The sequence below is a fragment of the Trichoderma atroviride genome, chromosome 1, assembly GCF_020647795.1.
Source record: "Trichoderma atroviride chromosome 1, complete sequence".
In the NCBI taxonomy this organism is placed as follows: Eukaryota; Fungi; Ascomycota; class Sordariomycetes; order Hypocreales; family Hypocreaceae; genus Trichoderma; species Trichoderma atroviride.
In genome coordinates this window covers 3983581-4000407 of record NC_089400.1, presented here as the reverse complement: position 1 = coordinate 4000407, position 16827 = coordinate 3983581, and the positions used below count along the sequence as shown (strand labels likewise).

General features: G+C 51.5%; 5 protein-coding genes across 6 annotated transcripts; 1 reads left to right on the top strand and 4 right to left on the bottom strand.

Annotated features, from left to right (window-relative positions):
- Window positions 1–628: 628 nt before the first annotated feature.
- On the bottom strand, window positions 629–2500 carry TrAtP1_001432 (uncharacterized protein). Its single transcript, XM_014086058.2, has one exon. The coding sequence runs from the start codon at window positions 2191–2193 to the stop codon at window positions 985–987; it is 1209 nt and encodes a 402-aa protein (XP_013941533.2). The 5' UTR covers window positions 2194–2500; the 3' UTR covers window positions 629–984.
- A 146-nt stretch (window positions 2501–2646) lies between these two features.
- Window positions 2647–5127, bottom strand: TrAtP1_001431 (uncharacterized protein). Its single transcript, XM_014086059.2, has 3 exons — window positions 4775–5127; window positions 4346–4711; window positions 2647–4280 (listed from the first exon to the last, which is right to left on the bottom strand). Exons 1-3 carry the CDS (start codon window positions 4842–4844, stop codon window positions 3124–3126), a joined length of 1593 nt encoding a protein of 530 aa, XP_013941534.1. The 5' UTR covers window positions 4845–5127; the 3' UTR covers window positions 2647–3123.
- A 3191-nt stretch (window positions 5128–8318) lies between these two features.
- On the bottom strand, window positions 8319–9178 carry TrAtP1_001430 (uncharacterized protein; the record flags this gene model as incomplete). The annotated part of the gene is made up of 2 exons (XM_014086060.2): window positions 8319–9034; window positions 9142–9178. 2 exons carry the CDS (start codon window positions 9176–9178, stop codon window positions 8319–8321), a joined length of 753 nt encoding a protein of 250 aa, XP_013941535.2.
- A 244-nt stretch (window positions 9179–9422) lies between these two features.
- TrAtP1_001429 (uncharacterized protein) lies at window positions 9423–13188 on the bottom strand. 2 transcript variants are annotated; one of them, XM_014086061.2, is made up of 4 exons: window positions 11513–13188; window positions 11375–11448; window positions 9934–11306; window positions 9423–9877 (listed from the first exon to the last, which is right to left on the bottom strand). In XM_014086061.2, exons 1-4 carry the CDS (start codon window positions 11696–11698, stop codon window positions 9765–9767), a joined length of 1746 nt encoding a protein of 581 aa, XP_013941536.1. In that variant the 5' UTR covers window positions 11699–13188; the 3' UTR covers window positions 9423–9764. The 2 variants fall into 2 exon arrangements, with proteins under 2 accessions (XP_013941536.1, XP_065967062.1); XM_066110989.1 differs by having other exon boundaries at window positions 11375–13188.
- Window positions 13189–14171: 983 nt separating this feature from the next.
- On the top strand, window positions 14172–16815 carry TrAtP1_001428 (uncharacterized protein). Its single transcript, XM_014085128.2, has 2 exons — window positions 14172–16214; window positions 16275–16815. The coding sequence occupies exons 1-2, from the start codon at window positions 14214–14216 to the stop codon at window positions 16605–16607; spliced, it is 2334 nt and encodes a 777-aa protein (XP_013940603.1). The 5' UTR covers window positions 14172–14213; the 3' UTR covers window positions 16608–16815.
- Window positions 16816–16827: the final 12 nt, after the last annotated feature.

Below are 16827 nucleotides of genomic sequence, written 5' to 3'. Positions count from 1 at the left end.
TATCAAGGGTCAGTCAAAGCGTAGTTTTTCTCATCTTTAGGTGATACCTCCAAGAGAACAATGACTGTAGCTGGTTCACTTTGACGAGTAACATTGCGTGTTTGCTGAAGCCAACCAACGAGATCTAGGGTAAGAAGAGCATGACTCCCATGAAGTTCTGAGAGTATTGGCGGAAGCCTTTCGTGTAATCTTGATACTGGGATTAGGCTATGATACTAAAGGGAGCCGTTATCCAGCACCCCAGTTCTGTTATCAAACACCCCAAAAATAAAGAGAGAAGTTATCTAGCACCCCGATTATGTTATTAGCACTCCAGCTGTAGCTTAGGCTACTACTGCTACTACTGCTACTACTGCTACTACTGCTACTACTGCTACTACTGCTACTACTGCTACTACTGCTACTGCTACTACTGCTACTACTGCTACTGCTACTACTGCTACTACTGCTACTGCTACTACTACTGTTGCTATTTTAACAAGTATTTGGCAGCTGTATATTTAACATATAAACTGGCTGCCCTATTATACTACAGTTGGGGTGTTGGATAATGAAATTAGGGTGCTGGATAACTTCTCCCATACTAAATCATGATGTTCACTGTAATATCAAGTTGAGCGTCCGATATAATCGATTAGATATCCCGGTCAAAAAGATTTCATGGCAGGGCCGTTATGAGAGATCAAGCAAGCTCAAGCTTATAGGCTAGTAGTAGGTAAAAGAGTGAACAAGAACCAATGACGAAGGACGTCTCAGACAATTCCTAGTGGACTTTATCAATTGTTTGAATGGTTTGTCATGCTTTTATCGTGCGGATTCAAAAGTTGGAAACCACATGGAATCACAATGTAGAAACGAGTACAGAACGCTCGTCGAATTGGATCGCCCATCTGTTCCTCATTCTCCTCTCCTTTTCGCCAAACCCAAACTTTTCGCTTTCCCTTTTAAAATAATATCTACTTCATGTCCACAAGTCAAACACCTTCACCTCCTCTCCCCCTTCTCCGCCGCCCTCTTCTCCTTAAACTCCTTGACCCATCCATCCGCCTTTGCACTCGGCACCACAAATATCCTCACCACTTCATCCACAACTTCCACTTTTCCTCCAGCCAACACCTTCAGCAGAGGCACCTTCTTGCCCATCTTGATCAGCCCACCCTCCTTCGTTTCCACGTAGCACGTCACTCCGGCCAGTGTGTACGCTCCCTCCTTATCCCAAGGCAAGGGGAGGATGTATCCCAGATGGTCCTCCAGCGTGTGTGTCTCCTGAAAGGCCTTGATGAAATCAGACTCCAAATGCAGCGGGTAGAGCAGAACCGTCGGAAACGCCAGCTCGGACGAAGGATCGTCCTCGTTGGGCACGAGCGCAATCTTTGCATCTTCCATCTCGGGCGGCTGCTCCGTCTTGCGCGTCTTGATGCCTCTCGCCGCAAGCGCCGTCTTGAGGAGCAGGTTCCTACGCTGCTTCTTGGCCTCCCTCTCTGCCGCCTTGCGCCTCAGCTCATCCAGCGTCTTTGCGCGCTTGATGATGCCGTCAGCGACAGCCCTCAGGGCCTTATTCTCCGGCTCAATCGCCAGACCCCGTGCACACACGTCGTCTGCCTCCTCTATGCGATCCACCGCCAGCAGCGCCTTTCCACTGCGATAATACGCCTTCACGTTGCGCGGGTTCAGCCGTATGGCCGCCGCACAGTCCGTCCAGCAGCTGCGATAATTCTGCATCTCCAAATGGCACGCCGCGCGGTTGACATACATGGCCTCGAGCGTCTCCTTCTGCTGCTGAATCTCCTCCTCAGAATCCGGCTCCCCCGTCTCGGGGTTCTTGGTGACCTCCCCCTTTGCCCGTTTCCGCTGCTCGACGAACAAAATCGAGATGCCCTTTCCGTAAAACTGCTCCGCGTCTCTATACCCCTTTGCCTTGAAGCACTCGTTTCCGCGCTCCTTGAAGTCCGTCGCATTCTCCAGCGGCGTGCCCTCATACGCCAAGGCCTGCAGCGCGGCAATGTCGTCGTTGTCCTCCATCTCCGTCATGAACAGCGGCGACTTGTTCAGATCGGCGAGGATCTCATCCACCGACTTGTTCTTGGCAATGGCCAGCGCCGGCGGCAGGCTTGGAGCTGTGGCATCGGATGGATCCTGCTGGGCGAGGCTCATGGCCTGCTCGACCTGGTCTGCGAGCTGGTCTATACTCATTGCTGTGGAGATGCGCCTATCTTCGATTGTGGTTGAGTATAGTGATACTGTGTTTGTAATGAAGACGGCGGAATACAAGTGTTTCTTCACTTTCTGGTTTTCTGCGCTGTTGCTGTAAGAGCCTTATGAGTGGGGCAATCTTGAAAATGACGAGGACAAAATTTTGTCAGATCGATCTTGGACGCTTGATCTTGTTAGTTCCTAATACTAGCGGCCAACGAATAAAAAGACTTGACATGCGCAGGTAACAGACAGAAGAATATTCAGCATTGTTTGCAAAAACAAACATTTTGGATTTATGCTAGAGTATCATTGCTCGACTTCCTTTCTTTAATCTCACATCATCTTGTTTCTCTTCTTCTAGCAGCAATCTCCGCTCCCAGAGCAAGCGGCACCTGTGCTACCAACGAGCCGAAATCACTTCAACCAGCAAACAAGTCTTACTTATGCAAACAGCACTGTTATTGCTATCTTTCTAATCTCTAAAACTATCTAGTCCCCTTCATTTTTTGAGGACAAGAGAGAGAAATATATATGGTATCAAAATACACTTTTCCGAGCCCCCCCCAAAACTCCAACAAATGCAACCAACTCCAAATGTAGATACAAAAATTGATATGTGCGAGTTCTTGAATATCATCTGTATGTTGTCCCAAGGGATCGCACCCAAATATACCATCAGCCAATATCAACATGCGTCATTGGGTATACAGCCATCCGAGCCTCGTCCCCTTGAAAAGCGCCGTTTATTCGTGCGTAAAACCTGTTAATCAAAATCAACTAATCCGCCACTGCTACTTGCAGATGGCGTTTCTTTAGGAATGTGACAGCTCCTACCGGGAGGATGCCGTTTGTAAGAGACTTTTTTTGTCTGTTCTTTCTTCTCTTCTTTTCTTCTTTTCTAATCAAAAATCATTTTATGATTGTTATTCACTCCACATCCTCAACTGAAACTTCAGCGGGGGTGGCAGGGATAATTTGTCGCTCAGCGTCGTCCTTTGATCGCGGGCAATCACGATCGCGGGGAACGGTGAAGCAGTGGATAGCGCCGGCAATGGCGACCAGAGAACTGGCGTACCATGGCAAGGCAGTGCAGTCAACCTGGCTGCCCAACGTGTAGAGGTAGCCTGCGACTGGCGGTGCAATCATGCGACAAGCAGCTCCAGCGCTGGCGGCTAAGCCATTGACTTTGCCCAGGGCACTCGCGGAAGGGGTAGCTCCTTTAATTAGGATAAGGAGGAGGGGGTAGAGTGTGATGGAAAGGACGTTGCGTACGGCAAGGCATAGGTAGATGGCGGGGAAGAGCAAGGATTCGGGGACGAAAAGCAGCATTGGAACAATGGCATAGATGATGGGGTGTAGAACCGTGACAATGAGGAAGAGTCGGAACACACCGAACCTTTCCGCTGCCAAGGGGAAGATGACGGCCTGGACAAAGAGAGCGATTACTCCATTGACAGCCATGATCATGCCCACTTCGCGAAGGGAAAGGCCCAAGCCACCAGGAGAGTAGAAGGGTGAAGAAGCACCGAGTTTGGAGAGAGTATTTACCGAAACACGCTCATCTTCAAAGAAGATTGGCATGAGGTGATCGTAGGTCATTGAGTGGTAGGTGAAGATGCACAGAGACAGGATGAAGCCGACGATGCGCTGGTTCCAGATAGGGGCAGGCTTCGTCTTTTCCGTAGGCATCTCGTTGGAGCTTCGCTGCGGGCACTCGTCGCTGCTGCTGCTGTCTCGAATGGTTCCATAAGTCTCCGCGCGAAGGTCCACTGCTGGTCGCTTGATGGCGTCTGAAGTCTCGAGCAGCGGTGTCTCTTCTGAAACGTAGGTATCTGCGGGGAGTAGAACTCGAGGTTGCATATCAGGGTGGGTTTCCTCTAGGAGAAGGAATCCCATGACGATGCTGACGAACAAGAGAGCAGCGCATACGAGGTTGGGCAGGAGGTAGGGATATCGCTCGAACAAGGAGCCTTTGGGGAAAGCATTGGGCCAAGACTCGTGAGGGTCAGCAAAGGTTCCACCAATGCAAGGGCCCACGATGGTTCCAATGCTCCACACAAAAGGCATGACGGAGAAGGCGCGCGCTGATGAAGTTGTTAGCAAGTCTTGTCCAATGACGTTCAGGACGCGTTTGGAACAGAGTACTTACGCTCATGCTCAGGCTTGGTGACAAGTTCACCGACCATGGTCTGGATGACGCCAATGTTGCCGTTGAGAAGGCCTCCTATTGCACGCCCGGCCAAGGCGACCCAGATGTTGGAAGCAAATCCCACCATGATCATGCTGAACATGGTTCCCACACAGCCGAGGATCAGTACGGGCTTGCGGCCGATGCGATCCGACAAGCCGCCCCAGTACATGCCCATCAGGGCCTCGGCGAGGGCGAAGGATGAGATGAGGAGACCCGAGTAGAAGGAGGCATCTTGCTCGTTTCCAATCTTGAATCTCTTGACAAGAGCCCAGGCATAGGGAAAGATGGAAGTGAGGGCGATGGGCTCAGCAAGGCGAACAATGGCTGCGCATATGTTAGCTTTGTTTTCCTCCACCTTTCGTCTCTAGAGGTTGATAGAGGACTTACCGAGGAGGAAGAGTTGAAGGGTTGGGAAGTCGTCCGGGTTGCGAAGACGTGCCTGCTTTGTTAGGACCATGTCTTCTCTGTTTGGTATGAGCTTACGACAACAGACACAGGCACAGATGCGAAGAGGTGCGTGTGTTGGTGTGCGTATAGAGAGGCTTGAGTTTCTCTCTAGAGTCGGTTGGTTGCGCGAGTCGTAAAGGATGACGAGTTGAGCGCGGAGGCGAAGGCAGATATAAGCAAGAGCGGTGGGAGATGTTTATGTTGCTAAGCCCCGCACACGAGAGTGGCAAGAACGAAGCAACAGAGTTATGCAGACTGATAACCTGAGCTGATGGAAGATGTTTGGATCTTTGTTGAACAAGATTTGCAGAAGGCGAGAGAAAGATGGTGGGAGCAGGCCTATTTCAAGGCGTGGTGTCTGCCAAGGTGGGAGCGCACAGTGAGGTACAGTGCACCGGACAGTGGCAGCTGGTGGAGCCGAATGCATCGATAAGAGAGACATGCATGTAGAGCGTGTGGCTGCGTGTGGCATGTGGGGGTTGAGACAGGGCCTGCATGCAGGACGGCAGCAGTATGCACAAAAAGGGGCCGCACGAGCCACACGCTAGAGCCCTCGAGTATTTTAGCCTCTGGCAGCAGCCGCAAGCGTCGTACCCCGGGGGGTTTTACTATCGCCTAGCTCTTTTGGCGACATGTCTCTCATTCAACTGTCTCGCATTGTTTTGCTTGCGCTGCAACAGCAGCTGCTTTCAATGGCAGAATCAGTCCTAGTCATGCTAAAGAAGTCGAGCAACTCTGGATCTGCTGCGTCACAATCCATTGTTTCCGAGAAAACGCCACATCCGGGGAACACTAAAGACGCTCGTCCGCACTCTCCGCGATGCTGATGCCAGTCTCCTAATCCCCGAACCGCGAATCGGTGCCGGCCGGTAATAACACCCAAGCGAGGAGAGAGCAGAGAAAAACGACTCAACCGGGGGCGAAGTTAGGGAAGAGCCGGTCAACTAACAGCCCAGCAACTCTAGCTCACCTATGATAGAGGGGGCTTGTTAGTCTCGTGTTGCGCTCGGATCCAGACATCACATGCTCTGCCATTGGCTTATCGCTGCCTGCAACTTTTAACCTCTTTTTCCGCTCCGAACTAGGAGTATCGAGGTGGAGTGCAGATTCGTTGCGCCACTACACAGTATATGCATCTACCGCAGACGCGCGGCCAATTGGGCTTGGCAATTGGCTGGGAGAATTTTCCCTGCGTCGCGGCGCTCCACCCAAGACGGCAAAGCCTAGACAACTTCTGCATGGCGCTGCGAGATTGTCGGTGCGACGCCGACGAGCCGACGCCTTCACCGGAGATGCTGACTGCTGGGGATATCTATTACTTGATGGCTTCATATGTAATTTTGCGGACAACGTTGTTGCTTCGCCCCTTGAGATGGAAGAAAGATTCTGCTTTACCTTGACTGCGGCGACATTTGGCCATCACGACTTTGCAATGAGAAACAGATGATCGCATGACAATACGATGACGATGGGCGCCATGACCAGGATCCTGGCGTCGTGACGGACAGTATCGTCAGAGACAAGTCAACTCATGCCATTCGCATATTCCTACAAATGAGCCGCGCACTCACCATGCTGCGCTGCTCTTTTTGCGTCTTCATGCGGCTCGCGCCAGAAAGGACCAGGAGCAGCGATGAGTCGTTTCGGATGCAAGCCGGTCACTTCTGCCATGCGACATAAGATTGACAGCCGAGCCAAGATGGGGATCAATCGCATGCTTGTACTTGCATGCATGTGCCTAGAACCTGCTAGATCGAAGCAGCTCGGTTCGGTTCGCTGGGGTCAATGTCCTCATTGAGTGCGGACGGCTCGAGTTGCCATTACTTAATATCACAGATTGCGAGATAGGTAGGTCGTGAGCCGTGGTGCCAGTTTTTGCACGGTCACGCTACACACTTTTGCTCCCTCCAGCCTCCAACTCCAATTTCATCAGCTTATGCGGCTTTCCCGCACTAACCTGGGATCTGCAGCTGCTTGGCCAGCCAAAAGGGCAAATCAGACCAAGATGGAATGACGGCTGTGGCTGTCGGTGGCAGACTCGTCACTGGATGTTGCGCGGTGAGCGGCTGCAGAGCATCGAATCCCGCAGAAATTGCGAGAAGAGACGCGGGCGCCAGCAGAGACAGGCACCGGCTGGAGCCCACGAGCATCCGGATCTGCGCCAATAAATCAGCCGGAGGATGTCCCCCGCCTCGTGCCCCTCCTCAATCTCTCTTGTTGTCGCCCTTCCAGTCTTCCCCGCCGCTCACCTTGGGGGGGGCCTGGAATGTGTCTCGAATCGCAGCGTGAGGAGCAAACTGGCGGTCTGGTCGAGTGCTACCCCGGAAACAGCGAATGGATAGCTTGCGGCTATTTGCGCTGAGATCCATCTAGTCTGGCAGCCTCATGACCGGCTTCCCGTGCCCAAGGTCGTTTCTAGCGGGTGTCGCAAAGGAGACGAGCAGACAGACCGTCAAACGCCCGACCCGGGACGCCTCTCCGACGACCTTGAACTTGGCGTCTGGACACCCACTCGATGGTGCAGAGCCGAACCCTGAGGACCTCACTCCCTCTCCACTCTTTTCCATCTTCTTTCGTGGTCCCAGCGCCAAACAAGGAAAAAGAATCTTTCAAGGTGGAGAGTGGGCGCAGGCTTTATGCATCTATCCAGGGGTGGCTAGACAAAGACTTCATCTAGTTCCCGAAGACTGGGTCACACTGGGTGGAGCATCTTCAGCCATCGCGATAGTAAGGTATATTGAAAATTGAACTGATAAAGAACAGTCCAATCGAGGTATTATTGGCGAAAAGTGGCTGAATTTGTGGCACAAGAGATAAAAACGACCATGACCGCCAGGCATCCAATATTCTGGATGATTGGGAATTTTGAGAAAACACTCTATGATGTAAACCTCATGGTCTGCAATTTTGATGTTTTCTCCCATCTGTTGTGAGCGGCAATCGGGTGCCGACTATCGCCTCGCCGGTCTCGGGCGCGAATCAACTTCGGCTGTACCGACTGCATTGCGAGTGGTGATCTTGCAACTCTGTGTTGCATTCAACATGATTTGGCTGCGACGGGAGTTTCAGTTGTAACAGCACACAGCCGTCGTTTTGGCACTTGTGCTTGTCCAATCGCAATAAGCCTTTATTTAACTGTAATAACTGATACGAATCCTACTGTTCAAAAGGGAATGTGCAGCTCCGGGCGAGCAAGTCATGAGAGTCCACAGCCAATACCGAGGAAGATGACAATTAACCCCGATTCTGCCTTTTACTGATAAACTGATGTTGTGGTAGCACGATTCTGCAGACTATTATGCTCTTACATCTGAAATAGACGCAGCTGATCCATATTCACAAACATGTCTCTCTATAAGCTTCGATAAACAAGCCACCTATATCAATACTACAACTTCATCACCTCTGCAGACGTTACACTGCATACGAAGAAGCAGCACCTGGGTTCCACAAACCCTCCTTGTCCGACATTTCCTCGCTGCTCTCACAGTCGCTCACCTGCCTTGGCGCTGCCGACGCCCATCTCTCCCAGCACAGACTTATACTTGTCCGCCTCCTCAATCATCTGCTCCATCGTCTGCAGATTGCGCTCTGCGTCCTCAATGCTCGGCATCCTCCCCGCCGGCTGCGGCCTCCCATGCTCGCGATCCCACAGGGCGCCTCCCACATTCGCCTCCTCGCCAGACAGCTTAACGTAAATCTCATCAGCCGTCTCGCCCATGTCGCCCTTTCTGCGGGGAATAATGTGGACGTGCACGTGCGGGATCGTCTGTCCCGCGTCGGCGCCGTCTTGAAGCGCGACGGTGAAGCTTCCGGATGAGAGGTCCGTAGGATCCGGGAAGTAGAGCTTCGCGAGGACCTTCTGCACGAGCTGCACGGTGGTGAAGAGGTCTGTTGTCTCGGCGGGGGAGAGGTCCAGCAGGCGGCGGTGCGGCTTGAGCGGGCAGATGAGGATGTGGCCTGGGAGGAGGGGCTTGAGGTTGACGAGGCCGTAGGAATGGGGCGTGGTGAGGAAGACTTGCTTGGTGACCTCGAAGGGGCCAAACTTGATGTTCATGCCGTCGGTGTTGGTTGAAGTCATGACGCCTCTGACAAATGATGCGTTCTTGAGACAATTCGGTTTAGATGCTGTAGTGGGGTAATTTGAACAACGTTGCTTGACAAGTTGGCTCGCTCGGAACAATAACAATCTATTCGAAGCTGTAAAATCGTCCGAGTCATGCGAAATTTCTCATACGTCAGCGACACTTGAAAAATGAGAGAAATGAGAAGCGTATGTGCAAAAGGTCCTCAGCTTTTTAACTAACCCGATCGATGAGCTAGACTTTGAAAAACTAGACTCATGAGTTTAAGAAGAGGGAATAAGCGAAACAAAAATAAATGGCTTCAGCTAATCTAAATATATGCGTGAGATTGTGAGCGTGAGATTTGTGAGATTTAAGAATGTTTGTTTTGGAGGAGCGGGGCCGAGTCGTTTGATTTGATTAGTTTTGTTTTCTCTGCGTTGTGGAGAAGAGTGTCTCGGCTCGCTAGGATCGATCGCTCAATGGCTGGGGAGAGGAGCTTTGTTTTGCACCGGATAGGAGACTAATTGTCTTATAAACGAGCTTCATCTATATAAGATTGAATGAAATGCACCTACATTGTACAGTTTATTTGGTTAGCCACCTTCTATCGTATATTCTAACATTACATATCGTATCATAAATACCCCCTCTTCAGATTGCAACAGCCGCTTTATCCTTCCCGTATCATTCCAATCAGTCAGTCAATATGTCCAATCGCTTTTGGATTATTCTCCTCGTAATTCTCGCCACTTGTCAAAGGAAATCATCTCCCGCACAGACCGCTACGCCGCAAACCGCTAAAGACACAACGCTTAAAGACAAAAAACCGCTTCCCAAAAGTGCACCGCCCGGTTCATCTGCATCTAAATAAGCGCCTCCTCGTTGGCTGTGAGAAGGGCAGCGCTGTCGGCAAGGCGCCTCGAGGGTTGACTCGATGGTTGCTCATCCTGTTCCTCTCCAATGTCTTCCCAGTGGACTATTAAAAGTTTTGTTAGCATATGAAGGGCCACGAGTTGTTTTGGAAATACGCACTATGGGGCTTTATGATGAAAGCACATGTCAAGCCGATGCCGAACAGTCCAGCAAGGAGTACAAAGATGGCTTGTGGGAAGACTCCAACTGTCATCGCGTACAAGCCGTTGAATAGGACGGGCCCAACGACCCGTGAGAGTGCCTGCATGAAACCAACGGCGCCAAGGACCTGCCCAATGCGCGACGCGGGAACATGCTTGGTGACAGCTGCTTGGACGGTGGCGCTTCCAAGGCCTCCAAGGGCAGTGACCATTCCACTGGCAAAGAAGAGGTGTTGATTCCGAGCAAGGACATATCCAAGGCATCCCATCAAATCTGAAGTCAATGCAAACCTAAGAATCCAAACGTCTAGATTGTCTGCTCCAGAGTTTGCTTCTATGAGGGGTTGCCCGGACTCTCGTCGCCGGCGTGCTGCTGGTCGGATGCGGAAGACGTAGTTGATAATCGGGAAAATGGCCATCAGAACAAAGACACGAATCATGGACAAGGACGAAATGAAACGAGACGTCTCAAAGTTACCCCAGCCGAACATGTACTCGCTGTAGAGCATCAGCACGTTACCCACAGCCATCATAGATCCCATGATGATGGTGTCGGCGACGGCTAGTGCGACCAAGTTGATTCGGAGTCTTGAAGAGGTTCCGGGGCCAGTTGGCCACAAGATCTTGAGGGTCGCAAAGGGGTTATGAAGGATGCGAGATGACGACCCCTCATTGCCGGCTTGCTCAGCTTCAGACCTTAGCAACTTCTCACGGGCTAGCATCTGCCTTCGCTTTGAGAGTGATTCTGGCAAAACGAAGCGAACAAAGAGAATGAAGAATGTGTGGCAGCCAAGAGCAACATAGAAGATTGAGATGAGCGTTCCAGTCCACTTGACGAAGTAACCGGCCATGAGAGGGCCAAGAGCAAGACCGGTGAAGAGACAAGCGTGGATATAACCAATGGACACGGCTCTCTTGGATGGAGGAGTGCAGTCGCTGGTGTAGGACTGGCTGAGAATGCTGCCAGCGGTAAAAGAGCCCGTAATGCCATCAAAAACTGCGCCGAGGATCATCCACCGGTAGTTGAATGTCTGAGGGTATTTAGCGCAGAGGATGGTGACGATCTCACTCAGAACACCACCGCAGGATGCAAGAGCCATCAGCTTTCGTCGGCCATAGCGATCAGAGAGATGGCCCAGCTTTGGAGCAACAATCGCACTCAGACCACCGATGACGAGGTTGAGTGTCAGCATGAATTCAGCGACGTTTCGCTGAACGGCTGGAATGTTGCATTGCGGGTTGTCGGACCCCAACACAATGGGCTTATACGTGAATTGGGGGTTAGCGAGCTGTTCGTCAGCAAAATATTGCTTGCAGACAAGATCTAAGATTCTGTATTCTCGGGCAAGCATTATTAGCGACCTGCAAGCAATTAACAGGATTACTTTTTTATTGCTTACAAGTTGAGCTTGGGAACGATGATGCCGCCAAAAGCGAGGGTGAAGACGGCATAAGGCCCGAGAAGCCAGAATACCTGCATGTGCTTGTTAGGTCTTATCTGTGTTGCGAATTGCTCGTCGGCATCAAGGAAAGCATACAGAGGGCCTGCGCCACCAGGGCAGATGCTGGAAATCGAGGTCGTTGTTCCAGCTGTCTTTCCTTGCTCCAAGCCCATTAGAGCCAAGCAATTGGGACGTTTCTGTGAGGTCCGAGTTGCGATCGTCGATTTCGCGAACCGTCGGACTTGGACTCCGCCCATCACCTCTCCGCTTCGGCCCAGCCATTTTGTGAATTCGATGCGTCGTCTGAGGCTGAAAATGGTTGAGAAATGCCGACTGAGTTGATGCGATTCAAGGCGGCCTTGTCCGAGAGCAGGGAATTGACTCGGGGGTTGCTGAGGGCAGACGCGCCCAGCTCAAGTTGGGAAAGCTATTGAATAGCTTTCGGAGTTGTGATGCCGGCGCAAAGCTTGACTCAGTCTCATTTCTCACTGGAATGAAGCTCCTCGGTACTTTCCGCAAACAGAGGGAACGAGCATGTATTATGTACAGATGTATACACAAGAGGACGAGAAGGAGGTAGACAAGGTTCGGCAGGAGAGACGCGAGATGAGCGAGCCCGACGCAGCAATTGTCTGGAGTCAGAGCTTACTATTACATGCGTCTCCCAGCAAACCGGGGCATGGGCTCTGAGCATTGATAAGGTATCGCTGGCGGGTGGATCCGAGGAAGCGCTCGCAGAAGCCCAAACGCAAAACGCAAGCCGCCAAGTCTAATCTCAAGCTGCCGTCAATCGCGTGGACGCCCTTGAGTGGACTCGGAACCAGAATCCGGGGCCCAGGGGGGAAGGTCGACCAGGATCCAAGAGGGATGGCGCACCACCAAAAGTCCCAGCCTGCTGTCTGACGCTATGATTGAGCCCGTGTCGACGGAGTTAGGCTGGTATAGATGACGCCTCCATGTATCTGCAGCACCTGCGTTCTGCAAAGCGTGTCAGTGCGGCCGGTCCTGATTGCTGCGACTCCGCGATTGCCTCTCCAGATGCCCGCAGGCCACCGCGTTGTCGACGGAGCTCTGCTGCTACTGCTGCTATTGCTGCTGCTAGTTGCCCAGCACAGCCAGTAAATGCACGCATGCAGGCGTCGGCCAACCAATCTATGACGCCTGGCACCTGCGAATGCCGTGCCTGACGGGGCTCTTTTCGATAACGAGCCAGCCACACCAACGCTCCGAAGCGCAGAGATGGTGCCCGGGCTGCAGTCTATCCAGCCTATCCAGCCTATCCGAGTACAGCATCCCACGAAAAACGGCGGGGACCAGCGATACGCTTGTCGATGAAGTGGCAGACTTTGCGACCGCGTCCGTTTAGCCGTGCTCTGGCGGTGCCTGGGCTGGATTTGATGATGCTCAGTAGACGTAACTGGCCAATTCTGCGCTTTGTAATTCGGACTTTTGGGGCGCCGGGAGTCCGAACTCCGCCTCCGCAGGCTAAGAGCTGTTTAGGTTTCAGTGGACTTTTGGACTATTGCCAACTACAGATTCTATTGGGTCTTTATTGTATGCAGTAGCTGCTTAGATAGACGGTATTCAGCTGCAGATCGAAGAAAGTTGGCAAAGAGGAGAAATATACCAGACTAGCAGACGTCGAACTTGGTGTTTGTATTATGGAGATCGCCCGTTGTTTTCTTCTGGTTTCCACCGCATGGCAGCAGTAGCTGCGGCATAGATTAGGCCGGGTGAATAGTGAGACTAGAAAATAATTTTTTTGTTGCTTCAACTTTATCCCAATGGTCCAATCATTTGCCAGCTGCCGGTAATAAATTGCCGATGATAACTGTGGTTGGGCTCAGTGTAGGTTGATGTACTCCATATTTCTTCACTGACAGCAAACAAGAGGTTCTACGTGGCACTTCATGCAAGTCGCAGTATTTGTAAACACAAGGTAATCAAAAGCCGAATTAGGCGAAACAAAGACATCTATTGGTGCCTCATGTGTACCTGACAGTTCGCATGACTGCCCAGCCCCTAGATTACAATGCATCCTCTTAAGCTGAGACATGCAGTCACACCTGGGTTGCCGAATTTGGCATCAGGTAAAGCTCCAGTGACTGCTCTAATCTTTGTGTGCCACTGTTTCTAGGGACGTTTTTTTCCCTTATACTAAGACGGTGTAAGTGACTTTCCGGCCTCCGTAAGCGTAAAAATCTTTAATGGTGATTGTACTATCACATTCGGAACAAAAAAAAAGTTAAAAACGCTCATATCAACACCCATCTACTGGCAATCAATGGCAATTCCTGGGAATCACAATGCAGGACCAACAATAGCGTAAGTCAACTATGTATGTACAAAAGAGTAAATCGGGGCATTCTACACATTCCAGTGGTATTTATAAATTACAATTACTCCAACAGGCTCAGTCAAGAGTTGTGATAAAGTCCCCCATAATTCTTAGCCGATAAAGTGACAAAAGAATACAAGCTTCCAAGCTCAACATGCGCTGCTGGAAAGCGTAATAGTCCGCTTCTAATTAGTCGTATGTCCGTGGATCGTTATTTAGCGACTCGTCTATAGGAGAAAGTTCCCAACTGGTAGATGCCAGATGCGCGCGTATATGTTTATTTTCCTCTCTGGCTAGAAATCGCTGTAGCTTGATTGCTATACACTGATGACTCAGCAAGCTGTACACTGATGACTCAGCAATCAACTGCAACGCGGTATGGCTGCAAGGCTGCATATTTTCTGAGCATGCCCGGCGAACACGCATCAACCATCACTACTTTCCATCGCCGCCGCCATAATGCCGGTCGTCAAGGGAGGCGTCTGGACCAACATCGAGGACGAGATCCTCAAGGCGTCCGTCTCCAAGTATGGCCTCAATCAATGGGCACGCGTGTCCTCGCTGCTGGCGCGCAAGACGGCCAAGCAGTGCAAGGCCAGATGGAACGAATGGCTGGACCCGAGCATCAAGAAGATTGAGTGGAGCAAGGAGGAGGACGAGAAGCTGCTGCATCTCGCCAAGATTATGCCCACCCAATGGCGCACCATTGCTCCCATAGTCGGCCGGACTGCGAACCAATGTCTCGAGCGATACCAGAAGCTGCTGGATGAGGCTGAGGCCCGCGAATCGTCGGGCCTTGGCCTTATGGGACCAGACGGTGGCGAGACGCAAGCACCAAGTGCCGACGATGTTAGGAGATTGCGGCCGGGAGAGCTTGACCCGGATCCAGAGACGAAGCCCGCTCGACCGGATACCATCGATCTCGACGAAGACGAAAAGGAGATGCTCAGCGAGGCTCGTGCTCGTCTAGCCAACACACAGGGCAAAAAGGCAAAGAGAAAGGCTCGAGAACGCCAGCAGGAAGAGTCCCGTCGCCTTGCGACTCTGCAGAAGCGGCGAGAGCTTAAAACGGCCGGCATCAACATCAAGGTTACCACGCGAAAGCAGGGCGAGATGGACTACAACGCAGATATCCCATTCGAAAGGAAGGCCGCCGCTGGATTCTACGACACTTCGGAAGAGAAAGTAAAAAATGACTTGCAGCGTGCGGCATTCGATCCGAGAAAACAGCAGCTTGCTAGCAAGCGGAAAGGCGACGGCGACGAGGATAACGAACGCAAAAGGAGGAAGAACGACAAGGAGGGCATTTCAGAATCACAAAAAGCTGCCATCAAAGCAGGCCAGATGCAGAGGATTCGAGAGGCCGAACAAAGCAGCAAGCGCCGTCCTCTAAACTTGCCAGCACCGCAAGTAGGAGACGGCGAGCTGGAGGATATTGTAAAGATGGGCAAAATGGGCGAAGCCGCCAACTCTTTGGCTAGAGAAAGCGACAATGATGCGACGCGAGGATTCGTCAACTCGTATTCGACTCTTAATACAAATGCTCCGATCCGAACACCTAGAGCGCCTGCACAGGAGGACCACATCGCCAACGAAATCCGTAACATCCGGGCCCTAAATGATACCCAATCTGCTCTGCTGGGTGGTGAGAATACCCCTCTTCACCAGGGAGCTGGCTCAACCGGATTTGAGGGCATTGCTCCTCGGAAACATGTTATGGCGACCCCCAATCCTCTAGCTACACCCTTAAGAAATGGTGGAGCGAACGGTGCTGCTCCTGGCCAAACACCGATGCGGACTCCACGAGATACTTTTGCTCTCAATCAAGAGGACGGAATGTCAATGACAGGTGCAACCCCTCGAGACATTAGAAACAGGGAGATGGCCATGCGGAATCAGCTGCGCGCTGGACTGGCTGCGCTGCCCAAGCCGAAAGACACCGAGTGGGAGTTTGAGATACCAGACGAGCAAAAGGAGACTGTGGCTGCCGATGATGCCATGGAAGAGGATGCTGCTGACCGGGATCGACGAGAGCGTGAAAGACGAGAAGCTGCAGAGGCGCTTGAACGGCGACGACGGACTCAAGTAATGCAGAGAGGGCTTCCACGGCCCGTAGTTGTCGACTTGACAGACCTGATGAAGAGAGCAAAGGCGATTGACGATCCGTCCGCGGCACTCATTGCGGCGGAGACGGCCGCTCTGATGGCTCATGATGCTATCAAGTTCCCGCTGAGCGGCTCTCAAGTCAAGGGCAAGCCTTCGCCTCTGGCCCAGATAGACGACAGCTCCCTCGCCGACGCCCGCCTTCGAATTATCTCTGAAACTAAGCCGCTGCCGAGTTTTGAGGATATCCAAGCAGCCTTTGAAAGCAGGGCCAATGGAGACTCTTTGCTTCTGGGATTAGGGTGTTATAACGATGATGAGGATGAGCAAGATGCCGCTATGCGAGCTGCCTTTGACGTAAGTTTTAATGAAACCTCATTTAGCTGTCATTTGAGGGGATGCTAACCAATTTAACAGAGCGTTCAAGATTCCATCATGGCTTCAGCAGAGGAAGACGCAAAGCTCGAGAAGAAGCTCACGTTGCATCTGGGTGGGTACCAGAAGCGGCAAAAGATGCTCAAAGACAAGGTATCGGATGCGGCAGACGCTTTGGACAAGGCAAAGGTAGCCCTCAGCGGGTTCAAGATACTGGCCATCAACGAGGATACAGCCATCAACCGACGACTGGCGTCACTGCGAGATGAAGTCAATTTCATTAGCCGAAGAGAGAGAGAGGCACAGGAGGAATACCAAAAGGCCAAAGAAGAGCTAGAAGCTCTACGATCGGCAAACATTAACGGATACCATTAATCAGGGGACAACGCAATGAATAATTTCATCTTTCTTGTTTTTTTATCATGGGGTAATTGAATGGATGGGCATCAAAAGAGGGGTTGCTGTACAAAGGAAATCATCAAGTGACTGTTTTTTATTATTCGACATATGCGTTTCGACGTTATCATGCAAGAGTATCTAGGCTATCGACTCTTCTCTTTCCAGTCTTCTAAGCTATATATCTATATCATATGCA